The sequence below is a fragment of the Chaetodon trifascialis genome, chromosome 5 (assembly GCF_039877785.1).
Source record: "Chaetodon trifascialis isolate fChaTrf1 chromosome 5, fChaTrf1.hap1, whole genome shotgun sequence".
NCBI classification, from domain to species: Eukaryota; Metazoa; Chordata; class Actinopteri; order Chaetodontiformes; family Chaetodontidae; genus Chaetodon; species Chaetodon trifascialis.
In genome coordinates, this window is record NC_092060.1 from 19,809,872 (window position 1) to 19,829,917 (window position 20,046).

General features: G+C 40.7%; 1 protein-coding gene across 2 annotated transcripts in view; it reads right to left on the reverse strand.

Annotated features, from left to right (window-relative positions):
• mrpl11 (mitochondrial ribosomal protein L11) overlaps positions 1-18,162 on the reverse strand; it is a 39,872-nt gene extending 21,710 nt beyond the window's left edge. Inside the window, exons 1-2 of one of the 2 annotated variants that reach the window (XM_070962363.1) lie at positions 18,096-18,162; positions 6,857-7,036 (exon numbers count right to left, since the gene is read on the reverse strand). In XM_070962363.1, coding sequence (XP_070818464.1) covers positions 6,857-6,979 — 123 coding nt within the window. In that variant the 5' untranslated portion in view covers positions 6,980-7,036; positions 18,096-18,162. Of the gene's footprint in view, positions 1-6,856; positions 7,037-17,987 lie in introns of both variants that reach the window. The other variant, XM_070962364.1, reaches the window with a different exon arrangement.
• Between the last annotated feature and the right edge of the window lie 1,884 nt (positions 18,163-20,046).

The following is a 20,046-nucleotide window of genomic DNA, read 5'->3' on the forward strand; positions in this document are numbered from 1 at the left end:
TTCATGGAGTGGCACGCTGACAAAAGGCCGTCATTTATCACAATTATGCCAGCGGCCCCATCAGTCCGGATCCTCTCGCTGTAATCCTTGAGTGTGCTGTCTTGTTTTCTGGCTTTAATGCTGAAAGAGAGCGAGAGGTCTTGATGTGATGGGGTGTGCATGTCAGGAGTTGTAGTAAGTGTGTGCGATGTTTTCCCAGAGCGAACAGGCTCTTTTACTCGCACAGGCTGTGAGTGCATGCATCGGCCTCTCCTCTGAGCTTTAATGGTCCTATTAATTGAAATTGAGGCTATTTGTCAAAATGCAAACGCTTATTCTCACTGCTTTATGCTTGATTTACAGGCTATAGTCACAGGATGTATGAAGACTAATGCACACTCAGCCACAGAAAGAAATGCAGTTAAAGTTTCAGTGGGGAATTTCTCTCCGGTTCAGAGAGACTTTTAAGGAAAAACCACAGAGGGATAACCAGTGTAGTAGACAGCATCCAACTCTCACCTACCTTCTTTCTTTCATCTCCTTCTCCCTGCTCGCTCTACATTTCAAACACACGCATTCTGGATGCACTCCCTGTTGGGCAACTTCTCATATTTCTATTACACTAAAAGCAGCGACTGCATAGGCAGCAGCCTCTGCAAATGACTACCTCCTGAATTTGTTACACCTGTTAAGCTCTACATACAATGCTCAGCATTTTCCCTCAGCTCCCGCAGACTCTCATAACCCGCTCCTGAAGAAAAGTGCACAAGCCGCTCTCCTATTTTCTTTCTTCTTTTTACCGCTCTCTCCACCGCTCTCTATTCTTCCCCTCCATTCGCCTGTGTTAATTTCATTCTAGCCTATAATTATTCTCCTGTACCAAAGCTGTCAGTTTCCCTTTTTTGTCTCCCGTTCCTTCCTTTATTTCTCTCGTTTGTTTAAATTTGCCCCGCAGCCGACAGGCAGCCTACCTATCTGCACTTCCCCTGTCAAGGGTGGTTAGTCAGAGATGAGGGAAAAAAACGAGGAAGAGAGGCTGGCTAAGATTAAAGGGCCGGAGCCACTGCCTAAAGCAGAGCGGCTGCCGACCGCCATTTATTTACCGTTTGCTACACACAGTGTGAGCTTGATGGAGCACGGGCGCCAGGAGAGACGCACGCACACAACACGCCGCACAGACAACAGCGACATCCCAAGCAGCCCAAACGGAGGCACCTTTAGACAAACATATGGCTTTGTTTTGCTCGGTTGAGCACTTGGTTACAACCCATCTCACCTCATTACCCCTGACGCAGTGACAGCTACAGTATGCCTTCGAGCTTACACCCACCTTGTCTGGCAGAAAGAGCCACATTTAACAGACAGATGTCTAAATCATTTATCATAGCACACACCATCAGCTTTTGGAGAGAGCTTCAAAGTATATTCTGTGAGAAAGAAATGATGCAAAAGACTCAGAGACTCTTATGATATGCAATGCAATACCGGAGACGAACGCATACTAATATTGGTCTCAGATGTTGGAGCGGCATCAGGCTAAAACAGGAGATAAGAACTGGTCAATTTACGTGATGCTCCAATGAAATGAAAGAACTTGGCTTGAAACTTTCAGTCCATTCCTCAGTTAGTTGATGGACAGAAAATGAAACGCTGAACTAATTTGATTATGGCTTAATTGTTAAAAGTTTCTGGCTTCTAAAACACGAGGATTTTCTGCTACGGACGAACTAATCTCTAACAACGAATCTTTAAACTGAACTGACTGTACTGAATCAACACTGTCACTGAGTGAATAAGTAGCTTCTAGCAGGGGAGCTTCACTTACTGGTGACTGAGAGCAGCGCTGTCAGCTCAGCTGTGATTCACAGTATGTTAATTTCTCGTTAAAAGCCTGTTAAAAGACGACGAAAAGCACAGAAATAATCATAATCCGATAACTGTAGATTATTGACCTTACATACGATGCTCGTATGGGTTTGTTTGTCTGAACTGAACGTAACAGCTTGAATTAGCAACAGACAGACTGTCCTGCTGAACTGAAGACAGGCAGAATCAGTGCTGAACTTGGTTGTATGAATGGTGATGCGTTCACTTACTGTTGTAAATAGTATAGTGCATTTGAACAGTGATGCGGCCGCATAGCTCTTAACTGCACAGTCATTGACTGCGAATCCTTGAACTGAACTGATGAAGAGATTCAAATCGGGGTGGAAGAAATACTACCGCAGTGTAGAAATACTCTGTTACAAATAAATGTGGTGGACAAAAAAGTAGTGTATATACCTTACAAGTACAAGTACCTTGATCTTACGTTCAGTACTCTAGTAAATGTACTTGGCTACTTTCCACCACTGAAATGAAATATGTGTTTTATCAGACTGTCTGGCAGAAAGTGCAGTTTGAATATGTCACCTTCAGCTGTGGGAAATTGTAAGAGGCCATTTGTCACTATTTTCTTACATTTTCTGGTCTAAATGATTAATTGATCAATTGAAAAAATAATCAGTTGATAATATGAAGAGCTCATTTGCAAAAATAGATTACTTTTTCTTAAAATGAATAAACCAGCACACATTTGACTGATATTAACTGGAGAGCACAATAAAGAAAAAACACATTTTAGGAAAGCAAATCAAACCGGACATCTGTTTTTCCAAATGAACCTCTAATATATTGCACCTACTTCTTAGCTGAGTTCATGAAATCAAAAACAAGGGAAAAAAACTGAAATGTGGAGGTTGAAAGGGAAAAAAAATACAAGAAAGTAGTTTCAAACAACACAAACATGAAGCTGAGTGCAAGATTAATCACATACAAAATAATTTCAATGGATTCATCCATCCATTATTTAACATGCCTCTGGCTGAAACAGAATATTTGGACCAGACTCAGCGAGGAACAAGCGTTCAAAGGTGAAATGGACCAAACAAAGACCGCACTGTGTATTTGTTGGTAAAGAAACTGCGATGTTACATCTCGAGCCGTCGCACATTTCAGAATCTTCAAATCGATCCCAACCATAGCATCTTTGGGAAAGGAAACCGTGTTTTTTGGGGGGAAAGAACACCCAAAAATACCACAGGCGCCCACTGATGCTGACATATCAGCACTCATGTCACTGCGACAGGTTTTATGTGATGTGAGAGACTCTGAGGACTGTTAAAAAATTCATGACTGCTGTTTTGGAGTTTTTATGCATGCTTATTGGAAGCTGTCATTAAAAATATGCCCTCTGTCAAGAAAAAAAAGCAATTCTGCAGTTTTTGCACTGTACAGTATTTTCTGTTATGCAAAATTATGCAACGAGCTGGAAAAAAAAAAATTCAGGTTTTGGATGAATGTGCCGAACAGAGAAACTCGGTGACCTTTAGATTTGAGAGTTGAGTGACAGAGCGAGCTTCTTAATTCACAGCTCAGAGGGCTCCAGTGTCGCCGAGAGGAAGGAAGATTTAGCTGAGCCTTAAATGTGATCAGTAAAAATGTTTAAATCAATTATACATCTAACTGGTAAACAGTGCAGAGAGGGTAAAATTGGGTTATTACGGTCTCTTCACTTGGCAGCGGTTAAAATCCTGGCTGCTGTATTTTTGAGCAGGAATAAAAGAGGCAGAAATGGGATGAGATTAAAGCATAGATCCTCCTCTTTGTTATTGGATAAAAATGTCTGGATGTTTCCCAACTGTGGGAATTATTACTGTACTCGCTGCATAATTCCTTCAAAAGTGAACTCACTGTCAAACGTCAGTGAAAAAGGCTCTGACTGCTGCTCGACTCGTGAGAACTAGATTTTTAAACCTGTGTTAATACTGCGTTAATACAGCACAATCAGTTAATTGATTTTTTCCACACTTGGGAGCAGTGAGAACAAGGCATAAACACAACACCTGACACATTATCACCTTTCAGTTTGATAAGTGAACTTGTTATCAAACAGCTGCCTGTGTAGACATCCAGCTACGGACGGCGAGGACGGCGGTGATTTGTTTCGTTATCTTGGCAAGATAACGAAGCTCGTTTTCTCACGATAACGGGTTAATTCATTTCATTATCTCGAGAAAACAAACGGCGGATTTCTCCACATATTGAGATAATTTATCAAGAGGAAACAACTAAGTACAATTCTTAGTGGATCATCATATGAACACACTGTGCTGTGGGTGGGTTTGAGAGTTTCAAAGCAAATCATATTGACTTCTCAGAAATCTTTACCCTCTTTGCAAGAATGTTTTTCCCTGCTGATCTGATATGAGGGTATTTACATTATGGCTAATTATTGTGAGGGATAGGCTTATGCACAGTGGTGAAAAGCAGTCGTGTTGCTGACCAGTGGGCTGTAAACAAAAGAATTGGACTTAGCAGAGGAGGATTGGAAAAGAAAGTGCCCACAGTGGTGGCTGTTTGAATTTTATTTACATAAATAGGCGATACTGAAGTGCAGTCTGATGTGTTCATCAATAATAAGTACTAATTGATTTGACATTTTCAGCTTAAATCAGTTGCTACAGTTGTCAAGATGCCATTTAAGCATGCTGGCACGGCACCCCAGATCTCTGATAAACAATATAAGTAATAAGAGTTAACAGCCTTTTGTTGTCCTGTGATAACGAGATAAATTAACCCGTCATCACGAGAAAACGAGCTTTGTTATCTTGAGATAACAAAATAATTAACTTATGATCTTGGGATAACAGCATTAAAAAACTAATTATTACAAGCATGGCTGTTCTCAGCTTCTGCATCCAGCAGATACGGAGCAACATTATCATTAATTTGGAATCGTGCTTCTGGCCACCTGATGAACCCGAGTCCAATGTTCACTCTCCTTTCAGCCCGTTTTTGTTCCACTATGTTCACCAGTTAGTTGCCAACTGTGTGTGTCTGCTGTTTAGTGCTGAGCAGGTAGTGTACAGTGAGTTTATTACAGTTTTTCTGCTGAAATCAGCTGCCTGCTGCAGCTGAAAACAACACCATGAGAGCAGTGAGTGAAAAACAAAACAATGAGTCTGAAGACTTTGAAATGCTCTGAGGAGAGCTGCAGCGTCGGGTGATAGTTATTGTGAGTTTGTCAGCATTTGGAGGGAAAGAAGGACTGAGCTAAGATTTGAGCTGGAGGGTGTGCGAGGAGGGACTGCTTAATGATTAAAACTAGACAGTAACAAAGTACTGGACAGAGATGATGAGTCAAACGATCCGATAGCTGTTCTGATAATGAATTAACAGTTTATTTTTTAAGAAAAAATACCAAATGTGATGATTCCAGCTTCTCAAATATGAGATTTTTCTGCTTTTCTCTGTTTTATCTCATTTTAAACTGAATATTTATGGTTTCTGGACAACCGGTCCAAAAAAAGCAAAAGAAGACACCACTGTGAGCACTGAGAAAATGGGATGGACATTTTTCACAATTTGCCCATTTCAAGACTTTAAGAATTAATTGATTAATCAAGAAAATAACCAGTAAATGAATAGTTACAGGAAAATATTTGTTAATTGCAGTCCAAATATGTGAATAAAATGATATCAAGTAGATGAGTAGAGCAACACAGTCAAACAAAACAGTGGAGAAATGTGTTTAAAATGATCAATGTCACAGCAATAAATCTAAGTCCCAGTCCACCAGGGACCAGGTCTCCAGTGATGAACTGATAGTATAGTTTATGTTGTGCAGGTGCTGACAGCAGAGTACATCATTTTGAACAGAACCATGAAGTAATGGCACAGTTACTGTGGATGTCAGGCAAGAGAAATGTGATATTTTCAAATCATTTAACTCCTTTCTAACATTCGTTTTTCGCCCCATATAATTAATCATGTGCAGCTCTTTTCTGCCAGTTTTGTTCACGTTTCCACTCTCCTCTCGGACTGTCGTCATTAAGACACAGAGATGAATGAACTGAGAGAATTGATCTGGTTTTCAAGTGTGCAACAGCATGCAAGGCTGATGAGCACTGTCCATTAAAGAGGCTAACTAGATCTCATCTGTATGTGCGGGATGATCTGCCGGGTTTTCATTCAATCTCACAGAAGACAATCAAACTTTAAACAGCTGAAAGGCCATTAAAGCAGCAGCAGATTGTGCCTTTATGGTGCAACATAACATATAAATTTTACAAGAGATATTTAAAACAATACACTTGTGTGATCAGAAACAAAGACAAGGTTAATGAACAGAGCAACAGCACAGGACATTTAGGTTCCAGAGGGATGATTTTATTTACAGCGAAAAATAATCCCGCCTCTTTGTTCATCGCTCAATGCTTGAGGACTGCTGACTTATTTTATTATTGTACAGGCCAATACCTAAATTTTTCAAGCCGAAATTGGCACCGGTGGTGAAAAAGTTTCAGGGGGTGCATCCCTGGGTAATAAAAAAACAACACAACCTCAGCTGTCTCTCCGGAGCAATCGAAGCAGAGAGAAGTACACAAGAATTTAAGAAACCTTCACAGGTTCAATCCCATTTCATCAACTGCCGTGTAAAGAGTGAGGCTAATGTATACAGACAGCTGCTGTGGATGGAGGCGTTAGTGTCTTTGGCCTGGAAACTGTGAGAAAATAGTTGCAGACTGAGACAGAGTGTGGCACCCACCTGCACAATGGAGCTGTGCGACTAGAATAAGAATGGGAATATGAATAGGGCTGTGGGAAGAGATGGAGGTGGTGGTGGGGATGTACAATGGGGTGACTGAGGAGACAGAGGCAAGTATTTGATTGGCAAAGAGAAAATAGGGAAGGATCAGGTTGTCCCGTGGTTAATGAGAGTTGTGTGCGGAAGGTCAGTTGATAAAATTAAGCCCCGCTCCTGCAATTAAGTTAATACTGCTGATTACTCGGAGCGACCAGATGGAACAAGAAGTGGAATCGTAAGTTATTTTACCTGTCCCAGGATGGGGCCGAGTGGAGGTCCAGGGGCTGCTTGTCCTGACCTGACTATGGCCCGGATTACACCGCTTGTATCCAATTTCTTCACAGCCTTGGCTGCCTTGGAGATCTTTGACATCCTGGTCTGTCTGGAAAATCCTTAAATCTGCCTTCAAGTCAACTGAGACTCCATCCACTGAAAACGCAAGAAAAACAAACAAATTAGTCTTTCAAGAAAACACAACTGCAACAAATCATTTACACGCTGGTCTTATTAAAACGTCATACACTCAAATCAATACTGATACCCACAGGCAAAACCCATGCCTTTCCATTCTGCAGCGGGTGAGTAATTAAAAAAATCTTAGCCTTCGATCGGCTCAGTGAGAGCCACTTTCCTGGAGGTGTTTGCGCTGTGGATCAGCAGCCGAGTGAGATGCTTGCCATGGTGAAGATCCTGAGAACTGGCAGGATTTAAACTTCTCTCTGAAAATCATGGTGTGCATGCCAAAACGCCTCCATAGCCTCATCTTTGTTTCAGATGTGTCACCACGAAACTCCCTGGGCTGACCAGCTTCCTCTGCATTAGCAGAGGTCAAGTGTCAAGGGCAGAGGAGGAATACGTAACAACAGGAAGTGAAATCCCCATATATAAACTCAAAGACATGTCGGCTTTTTCATTCCACCTTAAAATGCATTTACAAAATTAGGAGTCAATTAGTGGAGTGTGGAGAATGGCCTGAACTGCTGGCCTTTCTCTGGGGAGGCAGAACACATAAAAGCAGGCCTATAATCCTCCGCTGGAATAAAAGTGATACTGACACAGCTGTAAAAAAGAAAAAAGAAGAAGTAGAAGGAAAAAAAAGATCAATGACTGGAGCCAAGGGACAAATACAAGTTTTAAGGTTGAGCCTTGTGATTCAGGGGAACCCTGCATTCAATAAAAATAAGCACTTGAGGGGAGAGAAGAGGTCCTGCAATGATTCATTGTAGGCAACAGAGGGTATCCAATTAGATCAACAGAAGAGACAGTACCAAAAAGATATATGGGACCTCATGCTGCTTTAGAGCAACAAACGGGGAGAAACTGCTCCCAAGAAAAGTTGTGATTCTATCTGGGCTGCTGATTATCCAGCAGCCGTTAAAGTGCAACCACCATGAGGCAATATTTGTAAGGGCATTAAGGTGATGCGCACTCTGCAGAAAGACCCCCAAATAGAATCCATTTATAGTTTGAATTCCCTCAATAGCTGTCTTTACAATGTAACTCACATACACTGCTACTTTCCAGAGGTCAATTTCACGCTTCTCACCTAATGTGTTCAGCCACTTCATTGTTGAAAAATCGTGTTGCAGTTCAGATCAATTTTGGAGCCAGTTAGAAAATGGAGAGACCAGTATGCATTAAATCTGAAGTGAGAAACCCCACTCCTGTTATCAAACAAAGACAGAGAGACTCATGAATCCTTAACTGGCAAGTGGCAGAAAAACAACTAAAGCAGCAGTTTGAGGGGAGATGGAAAAAAAAAAAAAGCACTGCAAAAAAAATATCAACCAGTAAAATGACATACTGTACGTCCAGAGAGACGAGGCTTAACTGAGTTTGGTGACTGTGAGAGAAAAACAATTAGGGCCAGCATCAAATGTTGGGTTTAATTCCAATCTGGGGCAAAGGGAATAACAGTACTGAGGGTGGGGAAATGACAACGTCATGCTTTAATGCACCGCAACTCCAATCTCTGTTGGCGTATGAATAATAAAACCACAGTTCCCTCGCAAAATGAAATCACTCATCACAAGGCCAAGCAGTTAGCGCTGGAGAAGAATTGACCTACATAAGGCATCACAAGTGCACTGACAGTACGTTTCACGCGGCTGGATTTACATTAGATTTAAGGAATACGGCAGCATTAACTGTGCAGAGGCAGGAAACATGGTTCAAGGCACTACAATAAGCCTCAATCAGAGCTCGGCTAATGTTTTGCTGTGAAAAATCAAATCAAAGCAGCAGTAATTTGAAAGGAACAGACACAATTTTGAGCTGCTCTTTAGGCCAAATATTATATTCCTATGGCAATTACTGGCAACGGCGTCTCCGATAACAAGGAGTACGCAGAAAGAGCAATTTGTTTGTGCCGTGTAGATCTGCAGCGTAAAAGCACTTTGTTAAAACATGCTTGATAAATGACATGCCACAAAGCAAGCGTTTAAATTACCACCCAATAAAAGGAAGGTGAGGTGAGCTATAATAGAGCAAAAACCTACACAAGTGTTGGAGAGCTCTCCAAATTCTCCAATTTGCTGTGGCACCCAGCAGTGTCATTCCTATTACTGACATCTCGAGTTAAATGCCTTGCCCTCCCACATGATTTGGCATCAAGTCTGGTTATCAACTCAAGTAGTTCTGGTTAATAAATCGCCTGTCACGACCCAAGTCCAAACTCTAAATCCAAACTGTGTTTCTTGGCATATCGGAGTAGGAAATCTGGACATTTTCAAACTCTCCTGCTGCCTGTCAGGGAAACTACTTGGGATGGGATGCATCTTTGACAGAGGTAAACATGTCAATAAAACCAAGCACACAGGAGAGAGGCAGGAGAAAAATCTCACCAGTCATGATAATGTGCAGCTCTATACAAACCGCTGTGAAAAGGTAATCTGAAGTTACACTCTCCATGCAAAAACTCATTACATTTCTATCACCTAGTCATTATAATGTGTCTGAAATTTCTGACGATTTTCACAGGCCAGTAACAGGAGCTTTTGTGCTGTCTTTCAGCATAATTAGAGCTGACTGCACCTCAAGGATACAGCTGAGTTTGATTAAAGAAATTAATCAGTTTGCTATTAAAAATGTGAGTTTAATTGCACCAGTGAAGCCTACTGCTGTTTGCTGTTTCAGCTATTAGGCTCTCTTTAGTCTTCATTAAGGAGACAAACAATAGCCGACATCAAGGAACCCTCTAAGCCTTTCGATTAGTTACAATTCAAGGTTACAGATATCGATCTTCTATAAAAAAGACATTGTCAAAAAGTGGAAGAAATGATCTCTGAAAGATTGGTTTGGTTTGAAAGTCCAGAATGTCCTCAATATAAAACCATAGTGACATTGTATCAGCCTGGAGAAAATCATGTCTTCTTCTTCTCGTTGTATCTTTCATATCTTTTTACTGCAGCCTGATGAAATGAAAAAAAGAATACTAATTGATTTCTCAGTGGGATGAGGTTTTGTACTCGTAACAAAACAGAATGAAATCTGGTTCGATAACCTCTGTTACACTTTATCTGCCTCCTCATCTTCATATCTCTACGAAATTAGAAGTGAATGAGTGAAGAAAATGAACTGAAATCATTTCTATTAACACAGATTCAGTGTTGCCACAAGAATCAAAGATTATTATCTCATCAAAGAAACACTTAAAACAATTCATTTGAGAGTGTTAACCTGTAAACTGTGCTTCAGTCTATCAGAGCATCTTTATATGGCTGGTTTATGTTTCTCTACAGCCGTCCCCAAAGTCCATCCTAAACCATCTTTGTAGGACTGGGGGGTGGGTCTCGTGCCCACCAGACTAGAGCTAGTATTGCTGATTTTTAGTCACACGAGTAGCGTTAGCAGCACAGCTTGTGGGATGGCGATATCGGTTGGTTGGTCCACCACTTTGGCCCAGGACGAAACATCTCAACAACTACAGGATGGATCGTCACGGTACTTCGGACAGACATTCATGTCATGATCCCCAGAGGATGGATCCCAATAACTTTGGTGACCCCCTGACTTTTCTTCCAGGACCATCAAGAGGTTTCTGTTCTTAAATGAAACCTCTGCACAGATTTTCATGGTGCCACAAGGATGAACTCCATTTATGTTGGTGACTTTTCCTGCAGCGCCACAAGCAGGTCAAAACTTTCACAGTTTCCTGTGACGTATCTCAACATCTGCTTGATGGGTTGACTGAAATGTCCCGATGGGTTTGGACATTTGCAGTTTGGAGTGAAACAATGAACTGGAATAAATTTGTTGATCCCTCAATACTCCTAATAATTAGATTTATAACTAAATTCCTGCAAAAGCAATTATGTTCACCCTCAGCCTCAACTGTACTTTGCTTTAAGTGCTAATTAGCAAATGTTAGCATACTAATATATTATAGAGACAATATAGATTTGTCTACCATGAGGGATTTTGTCACACAGTTTATTCCATCCATCCCTTTACTTACAGGTGTATTAGGCCATTATGGGAAATGTTACATATCAAACTATACAGAGAAAGGATATGTTTTTATATCTTGGGGGTATTTTTGGCTTAAATGTTGACAGTAGCGAGGTGACCGGAAATTAGGGGACGAGGAAGGAAATAATATAAAGAAAGGCTCCCTGTCCGAAATCATGTTGTGGGCATAATGCATGGTATCCATCCTAAACACCAAGCCACCACGACTCCCTTTGATAGGGGCACAATATCCATGTCAGCCATGTGCAGCACACCTGTCAATTCCTTTCATTCATACTATTCTGCTGTCCCACGTGTCACGATAACGTGGTATTTACAGCTTAGCTGATAATTCACACCTCTAATAAGGATGATTTTAGTTGATATAATAAATTAACGGAAGCAAGCTTCCATCCTAGGTTATGTTTAAAATGTGTGATCCATTACTTGATACGTATTTCTTGTCCTGAGGGTCTAATTTTGTCATACTCTGATAAGGATTGAATTGCTCTTATGCCGGTCCCATCACTCAGTCTTTAAAGGTAAAACCCATTTTGTTTCCATCTTTTTAAAACAGATAAAACCTGTCACAGCCCATTTCCAAACAGAAACCATGATTGGTATTCTTTGAAATTACAAAGGAAAGGGACCAAATTCATCCTTATCTTCCAGCGACGCTAAGACCAGCTCTGACAATTGGTTTTATTCAACTCTTAGAGTGGCAGTCCATCTAGTGGTGGCATCCACCTCTACATTTGATGTAAAATCTTTAGCTGAAAGACTAATTCACAATAAGATAGCGGTACACTTCTGTATCACATGTGTGATAACTTATGTCACCAATGCACAAGCCCACCACCAAACAAATGTAAGATAAAGCTGAAGACAGGCCCTGGGGACACAGCGGAGTCCCTGGATACTAACAGAAAAAAACAGCACCTGCATATTAAAAATATAATAACAATTTCAAATCATGTTTCTGCTCATCTTTGCAGAAAAATCTGAATACTATTAGAGCCACAATAAATGACTGGTGTCCTTGAATACATAAGATGATGAAATCTGTGTTAACAGCATAATAAACAGCACAGGAAGGACCTTCACTGGCAACAGGGAACTCTGGGATGCAGTATTTGTGTAGATGGCACCACATTATGAATTAGTAGCCACAGATGAACTGTAATCGATGAGCCTAATGCAATGAGCGAACAGAACAAATGTACTGAGCTGTGATCATTAGGTGAGCCACACGAGACGCTCTCAATAAGATTAAGAGATAATGTCAGATATAAAGTTATAGAGAGCCAGTCATATGCCAATGCTGTTCCACTGCATTAGTATTCATCCCATCAAACTCCGGCCCTGGAGCTATTGATTGCTGAATGCCAAGTCCTAAAGGCCAGTCAAATAAAACGAAGAACTCAAGAAGAGTCTGACTGATCCCACAAGACTGAAGGAGGGAACTTGCATGACCTGATTTAACCGAGGTCTGAACCTGCGAGTCTCAGCTCTCCCAGCTCTCCCAGCTCTAAGCTAATCAGTGCATTTCAGAAATAAACAACTCATCATTTCCACACTTTCAGGAATAAACAAATTTTACATCAAATAGTCTGATGCAACACCAGATCTCATTAGTTTTAAACTACAAAAAGTGCAATAAGCGGCAAGAGCTGCTTCATATCAAATGTTCAGTGTGCAATTATCCTGGAAAAATATATTCTGATGAAGGCATTACCACATTAAACTCATTTCTTACTTTTATCTGATGTTCCTGCTGTGCAGATATTTAATGTGTGCCAAAATATTCATCAGAACTGGAGGGTGAAGGTTTTCAGTGTTCAGCATTTTTTACAACCCAAACCTTCGATCATACAATCCCTTGTTTCGATTTACTGAACATTAATCTGACCTCTACCCGCCATTACTGTTGTCTAATGTTAGCTGGGCAACAGTGGATCATCAAGGCAAACATAACATAACCACACTGTACAAACAAAGGAATTTTCTTAAAAAGCTCTGTCAAAGTTGGGACCAAATCATCTCCGGTAGACAAACTATGCAACGACGAAACTGTTCCTAAAAAAACCTCAAACACATCTCTGGAAGTTTCGCACTGCGATGTGTAGAATCTCATCAGCTGATATATGAGAACACTGACATCTCAGCTAACGTCTGCCCATACATTGTGACCACTGCTTCAATCTTTGGGTGTTTGAAAGAGCAGCTCTTGCCTCTTACCCTCAGTACCACCACTGAGGTGCCCTTGAGCAAGGCCCTCAATCCTCAACTGTAAGTGACCTTCAGATCAGACTGTGGTTGTACAGCAGCTTCCAGCTTGAATGTGTGATTGCAAACAAGGTGTTCCTTCAAAAAAAGATAAATAAATCAGAGCCTGACTCTCAGAGATACTTCTCTGGTTAAATAAAGGATATATTGGTTGGGCTTTAATGTCTATAACATACACTACAGGGCCAAAGACAGACACCACCAATTGTTGGTTCTCTGTAAATAAAAGAGCTTGGTCTGTACCAGCTCTATATGGAAAGTGTCCTGAGACAACTTCTGTTGTGATTTGGCGCTATACAAATAAAATTGAATTGAATTGAACCCTGTCAACCTACTTTTGGATACATTTGGTCTTCAGCCCCTTGGCTCCAACTAAAGCAAATATTCATGCTACAAAATTAGAGCTGCAACTAATGCTGTTTTCAACAGTGCCTATCTATTTATCAGTTATTTGGGAATTTATAGATGAATTGTTTAGTGTATAAAATTTTAGAAAACAGTGAAACATGCCCGATGAGGTCTTTGAATTGCTTTATGTTTGACAGTCCAGACACAAAAGATAATTAAACTGCTATAAGGTATGATGAGAAAAGCAGCAAAATGTCATATTCAAGAAGCTGGGACCATCAGATGTTTGGCATTTTTGCGTAAAAAATTGACCATCAATGAATTATCAAAATATTTAATGACCAATTTTCAGTTGATTAACTAATGTACAGTATTAATATGCTAATCACTTCAGCTCTCATGTAAGAAGATGGTTTTCTGTTCTCTGCATTTTCTACAGCTCCAAACATATCGTCATACAATGTCTTATTATAGTCTTCATGCACAGAACACTGTTATCTGCCATTCTTGGTGCCTTATATAACATTATACTTACACACTGATGTAATATTGGTATAGGCCTGTTATTCATGGATTACTTATAGGCTTCTTATTACCACTTAAGGGAAATCTAAAGGCTACAGCACACACTGATATTTGTAGGCAGTAGTGTGCGTCTGACGGTTTGGGGGAAGGCTGTTCCTGTTTCAACATGAAAGTGCTCCCGTGCACAAAACCAGGTCCATAAAGAAATGGTTTTCCTGCGCAGAGCCGTGCCTTCAAGCCCATCCAACACCTCTGAAATGAACTTGAGCGCCAACTGTGAGCCAGGCGTCCTCATCCAACATCAGCGCCCGACCTAACTAATGCTGAATGGGAGCAAATCTCTGCAGCCAGGTACTGAAATGTTGCAGAAAGCCTTCTCAACACAGTGGAGGCTATTTATAGCAAAATATTAACGCCACTGGCTTTGGAATGAGATGTTCAGCAACCATCACGTATGAGTGTAATGTTCAGTGTGTCCATATTTTGTGGCTGCATGCTGTATTACATCAGCTCACTTGTCTTGCTGTTGCTAAGCAGTCACTGTGAAAAATAAGACCGTTAATGAGGGCAGCGGTGGTCCTCTGCTCTGTTTTAGAGCCTTTGTGTGAAAAGTTGACTACTGAAGCAGCACATACATGCCCATCACTTTAGTCTGGGTTCAAACCAGGACCTTGTACTCGAATAGTGATGACTCTCAGTCTAAACTCCCTGTATGTATTATCTCTGCTTGTCTGTATTCAAATCCCAGGTTTACCGTTTCCTTTTGTGGCTCCTGTGAATTACATTTCCCTCTCCTCATCACGTTTGAAAGGCAAGACACAATGAGTTACAAACTGCCTGTACACAGAATAAATTTAAAACAGCAACAAACAGCAACAATGAAGCAGCAGCAGCAGCAGCAGAGAGCTGAGAAATACAAAAGAAAAGGAAAACTCAGCACATCTTATGATACGTTTATGCAGGCAGGCAACATGTTGTATATGTTGTGGCTACATAGATGTGATTTCTTTTCCAGTATCTGAGCACAAAGCGCATGAAAACCACTGACTGATGTGTCAAACAGGCTAAAGTTACAGTAGAGGCTCAACAAGAACTTCCATATTCTGATTCACAACAGGATATATCACAGTACTGCCACAAAAGCCTGATCCATTGCAGTCAGATGGCTGAAAGGACTACTCTATATTTGTTTTTATTCATTTATCTCTATATGAATGGTCTTTCATGCTCAGTCCTCTTACAAATAGGTACTAGTTGTATGAAAAAATGTTCTGTGCGTGGAGAATGTACAATGGTTAAACCACACTGAAAACTGACAGGGCAGAATGAGACAAAGACACCTCTGAGCAACAGTTAAATAATAATATCCGAGATCATCAGTCATTGGTAAAATAAACTGGAAGGTTAGCATCACAATCTGTGCAGATTTAAGCAAGGTTTAGCAAAACAGTTCCTAACACTTCAGAATAGGAATAGAGGGTTAGTTTAGGGTTAGCCCTACTGCAGCTGGATCACAGGAACATACTGTGGACCACTGCAGAGGGCCCAAAGAAAAACAGGTTCCCAAAATATTTAGAGCCCAATTTCAGTGTTGTGGTCCATGATTTGTTTGGTGTGGATGTACAAAAAGGAGTAACAAAGACACTTTCATCACTCACAACATCATCAGAGCTCTTTATATGGACGTTTTTCCCCAACAACACTTCAACAGGCAATGCGAGTGGAGGAAGAGGAAGAAAGGCAATGCAGTCAGAGACTTCAATGATTACTCAGCTACAAGGAATCTGGATGAAGCTAAAGTTAGATCTCAATTTTGCAGCAAAAGATGAACAGCTAGGAACTGACTCAGCTTTTTTAAGCACTATGATGTTCTCTCACATACTTGAACTATTCAGGCAGACATCACACAGACCACTGGTTTCCACCCTTACGGTCAGGACCCCCCGGGGTTGCGAGAGCATTACCCTAGTGGGAAAATGAACTTTACTGAACTGCTCACAACTCATAGACAAACACCTGTGATGAGGAGTCTCGGACGACGACAACAACAACAACAACAACAACAACAAAAAGGCAATGCACCCCTGATGTATATCATCATAACTACTGTCCACTAGAGCAGATTTTGGTCTTGTTCAAAAGGGTGATTTCTAATACGTTGTGACACAGGCTCTACAAACCACCTGACACCATTTTCAAATCTCTTCTCCTCCTACGACTGGTCATTTGTGTGGACATCCAGCTTGATAGAATGAGCATCTATTAAAACCAAGCAGCAACCTCAAGCGCTGAAAAATGAAGCGAATGCCAAAACTGCAGTCCCTCGAGTGGCCACTTGAGGCTGTCAAGTCAAATCCCCATTGATCCCCATATTAAAATGCCCAAATTTACATCAGACATAATGGTTTTAGTTTCTATAGCTAATTTCCCATCCATGACAACTGTAAGGGGGTGAATTTTTACAAAAGTCATTTAATTTTTTTGAGGCTTAAAGTTGCAGAATTATGGCCATGGTTGCTTTCAGCAAAGAGGGATCATTTGACCCGCCTCAGCTCCACCCATGCTCCACCTCTCTGCCCATTTCTGGGTTAGCTGGGAGGTTGCCACAGTCAGGGACTGGCAAGATGGCGACAGCCAAAGCCACTGCCACTGAGCTTCCCAGTGGCTCTTCAGACAGGTATGGGTGGTGTCACAGAGATTGCGTCCATGTTTCATATAATCTATGATTTAAACACTGTATGTAACTGCTGCTACTAGGGGTCTCTAATTCAAAACAATGAAAACAAAACACATAGTTTGCTGATGAAAATCTATCTGACATTTCTCAGGTCAATGGTTAACAGATGGTTAACCACTAGTTTAATACTGCCACGTTAATTTAGACCTGCAAACAAACGTATACTTCACAAATGTCTGGTTATACTGTCAGGTTGCTACAGAAACGATCCACACCTTCCAGCCACTTAGAACTGAGAATTTTCAGTCGCCATGGGATAAATCATCTTGGTCGACCAATAGCAGACGTGTTCTGGTATCCTCCCTCTGTGACACTATACAGAGCTCATTCTAAGGCATTCCTATATTCCATTTCTGCCAATAGATTCCCCTAAATTCTACAAACTGGACCTTTAAGCATCAGACTACTGTCAGTATAGCAAATTGGGCAAAGGCTCTTGAAGCTTGCGTTTGAATCCTAAGAATTAACAGCATCATATATCTTAGATGGTGCATGTGCACGACATGTTTTTCCAGCTGAGCCTCACCCACTTCAAACCCCCCCCCCCCCCCCCCCCCCCAAAAAAGGCAAACAACAACCCAAACGTGAATTAGTGACTTGAGAAATGTCTGAAGTAAAATACCAAAAACTGTTCAAAGTTTGGGAGCAAATATTATGTTCATTGTTCATAGCGAGAAGCTGGTTGAGAAAATACGTTTCCGGGGAGTTTAACTTGTATTTTTATACAAAATATCACAAACTACTCACAAATGTGAACAGAAACATGCAGTTCGTGTTACTTAAGCACTATTTAAATATACTTTGGCTAAATGTTAGCTCCTTTCGTCAGGAGTTTCTCTACCAGCGTTACCAACTGGTAAAAGAGCAATCGATTTCTAAAACAGGAAAAAAGTTAGAAACCTTTACACTGTGTGAACAGCTTAAATTTATCTTTCCAATTGTGATCCAACAAACAATTCCTTAAAAATAAGCGTGACGCACAGCAGAAACACTTTGTCAGTCACATTGAACAGCAAGAACCTACACGCACTTTACCTGCATTAAGACTCCGCGTATCCCAACAAACAGCTTAAAACCTTTATAATAAGTCAAAGAGGACCGTGTTTAACTCGTGAAACAGCACAAACTGCAGGGTTACCGTACCTGTCACTTGTCCTGTACCTTCACGCTGTTAGCAGCATCCTTCAGGGCGCAGACATCTTGGATTACTGAACACAGCGGTCTGCGTGCTGCTGTTTCTCACAGAGCTGCCACCTGCTGGAGCGGAGGAGCAGCTACCGCGTTTGACCTGAAACCGTGAGCTCAGGTGTTGCTCAAAGACACTTAAGCAGGGTGTGTGTCCCCGTGTTTCTATCTTCCATTTCTCTGAACACTTTTAGGACGTTATCACGTGATCTCTTATCAGCTTATTCCAAATCTTCCTTCATGGTTATGCTCCTGAGTGACATATTCTATTTCAAGACTTTCAGGTCTTTTTACAGCTGAGCCACTCCATCAGATGTTAATATTCAATATGTCTTGTGCTTTTTATACACATTTTCTCCAGATTCAGCCTTACATATTCGGTATCCTGCATACCTTTGGACTCTCCACTGCCAGCAGTTCATTTCAGTTGAACGTTCTGTTGCTAGTAGCAGCCGTTGGCGGCACCCTTCCACAGCAGTTTAACTGACATTGTTACATCCGCCATTTTGTCAGATGTGTGAACAAACACTTTTTTTTCTGCCATAAATTCACTGCTAACCATGTTAGCTGTTATGCTAGCTGTCTGAGGCTGAGGTAGTGCAAATACAACTTCCCACATAACTGCCACTAGCAGTAGCTGCTAATATATGCACTGTTGGCTAAGTGTTGTGTATTTTACTATTTTCACTTGTACTCTTCTGTGTATGTGTTTTTATTTTTCTAGAATAATTACTGTGGTACTTCCTGTTGGGACTTGATGTTATTTTTCCACTGGTGGTACTTCCTGGCATGAGGGACTAATTTACAGCTACAGTACTATTTTGAATCCAGTTTTCTTGTTTCCATACTAATTAATTTATTAAGGTATTTACAATACCTTTGGTCTAACTTGTGTGATATTAATCTTTTTCTGAATTGTACTCACTGTCATTAACTTTGTTGCCCAACAGTGTTTTCAGTTTTACAGTCATTTACAGAGAAAAGCTCAAACTGTAGTTTTCAGTCTTCATTGTGTGTTTAGCAATAATAGGTCCATTTAGCTATTCAGGGGTCACATCACATGATCTTCATCAGCCAGTCAAGGATTCACAATTCCATGACAAATGGGCAGACTCCATGTTCTGATGAGGCCCATGTATGTTACTGAAAGGTCCAGAATCGGTCCTAAATGGACTGTGGTAAGCTTGTTTTCAATGTCTAGACATCCAAAATGAACGAAGACTGAACCAGTGGTGGGCTTCACACAGTTTAGGAGATCACACAGTAAATGAAAGCATAAACTAAATGCTTGCATTAAAATACTTTTATCATGGATTTGTCATTTTACATTGATGCTAATAAGAAGTCACCGCCTCAGGCTGGTAATAGGATAAAATATGCAGGGCCAGTTTCCTTCTGTAAATGAAAGTATTTGGTTCAGTGTGATGTTGTTACCTTGCTCTGGGGAACTTCAGCAAATAAAAAATGAATTCATGTTGTTACGCTGCCAGATAATCTCCCTCCTGTGACCTGGACCAGAATAATCCTGTAATTAATTCTGTTACACTTCCATAATTAGATAGTGTGAGCATTGGAGGCAGCATTACCATTAAGGGTTATAGAAACATGGCCAAAGTTGTCAGCTGTATATACAAATTGTTTTTTCCGCTGATCAGCAAAGCATTACAAGCTGATGCAGATGCATGATGTGGTTCAAGTCTGAGGAATGTTTGTATTCCTTAGCACATGTATATGTTTGTAGCTTATTCCAGTAGAAAAATGTCATGAAAAACGTGCCTACATATTACCAAGACATTTCAATGCAGTATTTCCATTTAAGCAATTATTTTAATACATCTCACACTTCATCTACAGGATTCCCAGGAGGATTATGTTGTTTTAACTCCTCTGGAATATCATTTACTGAAAC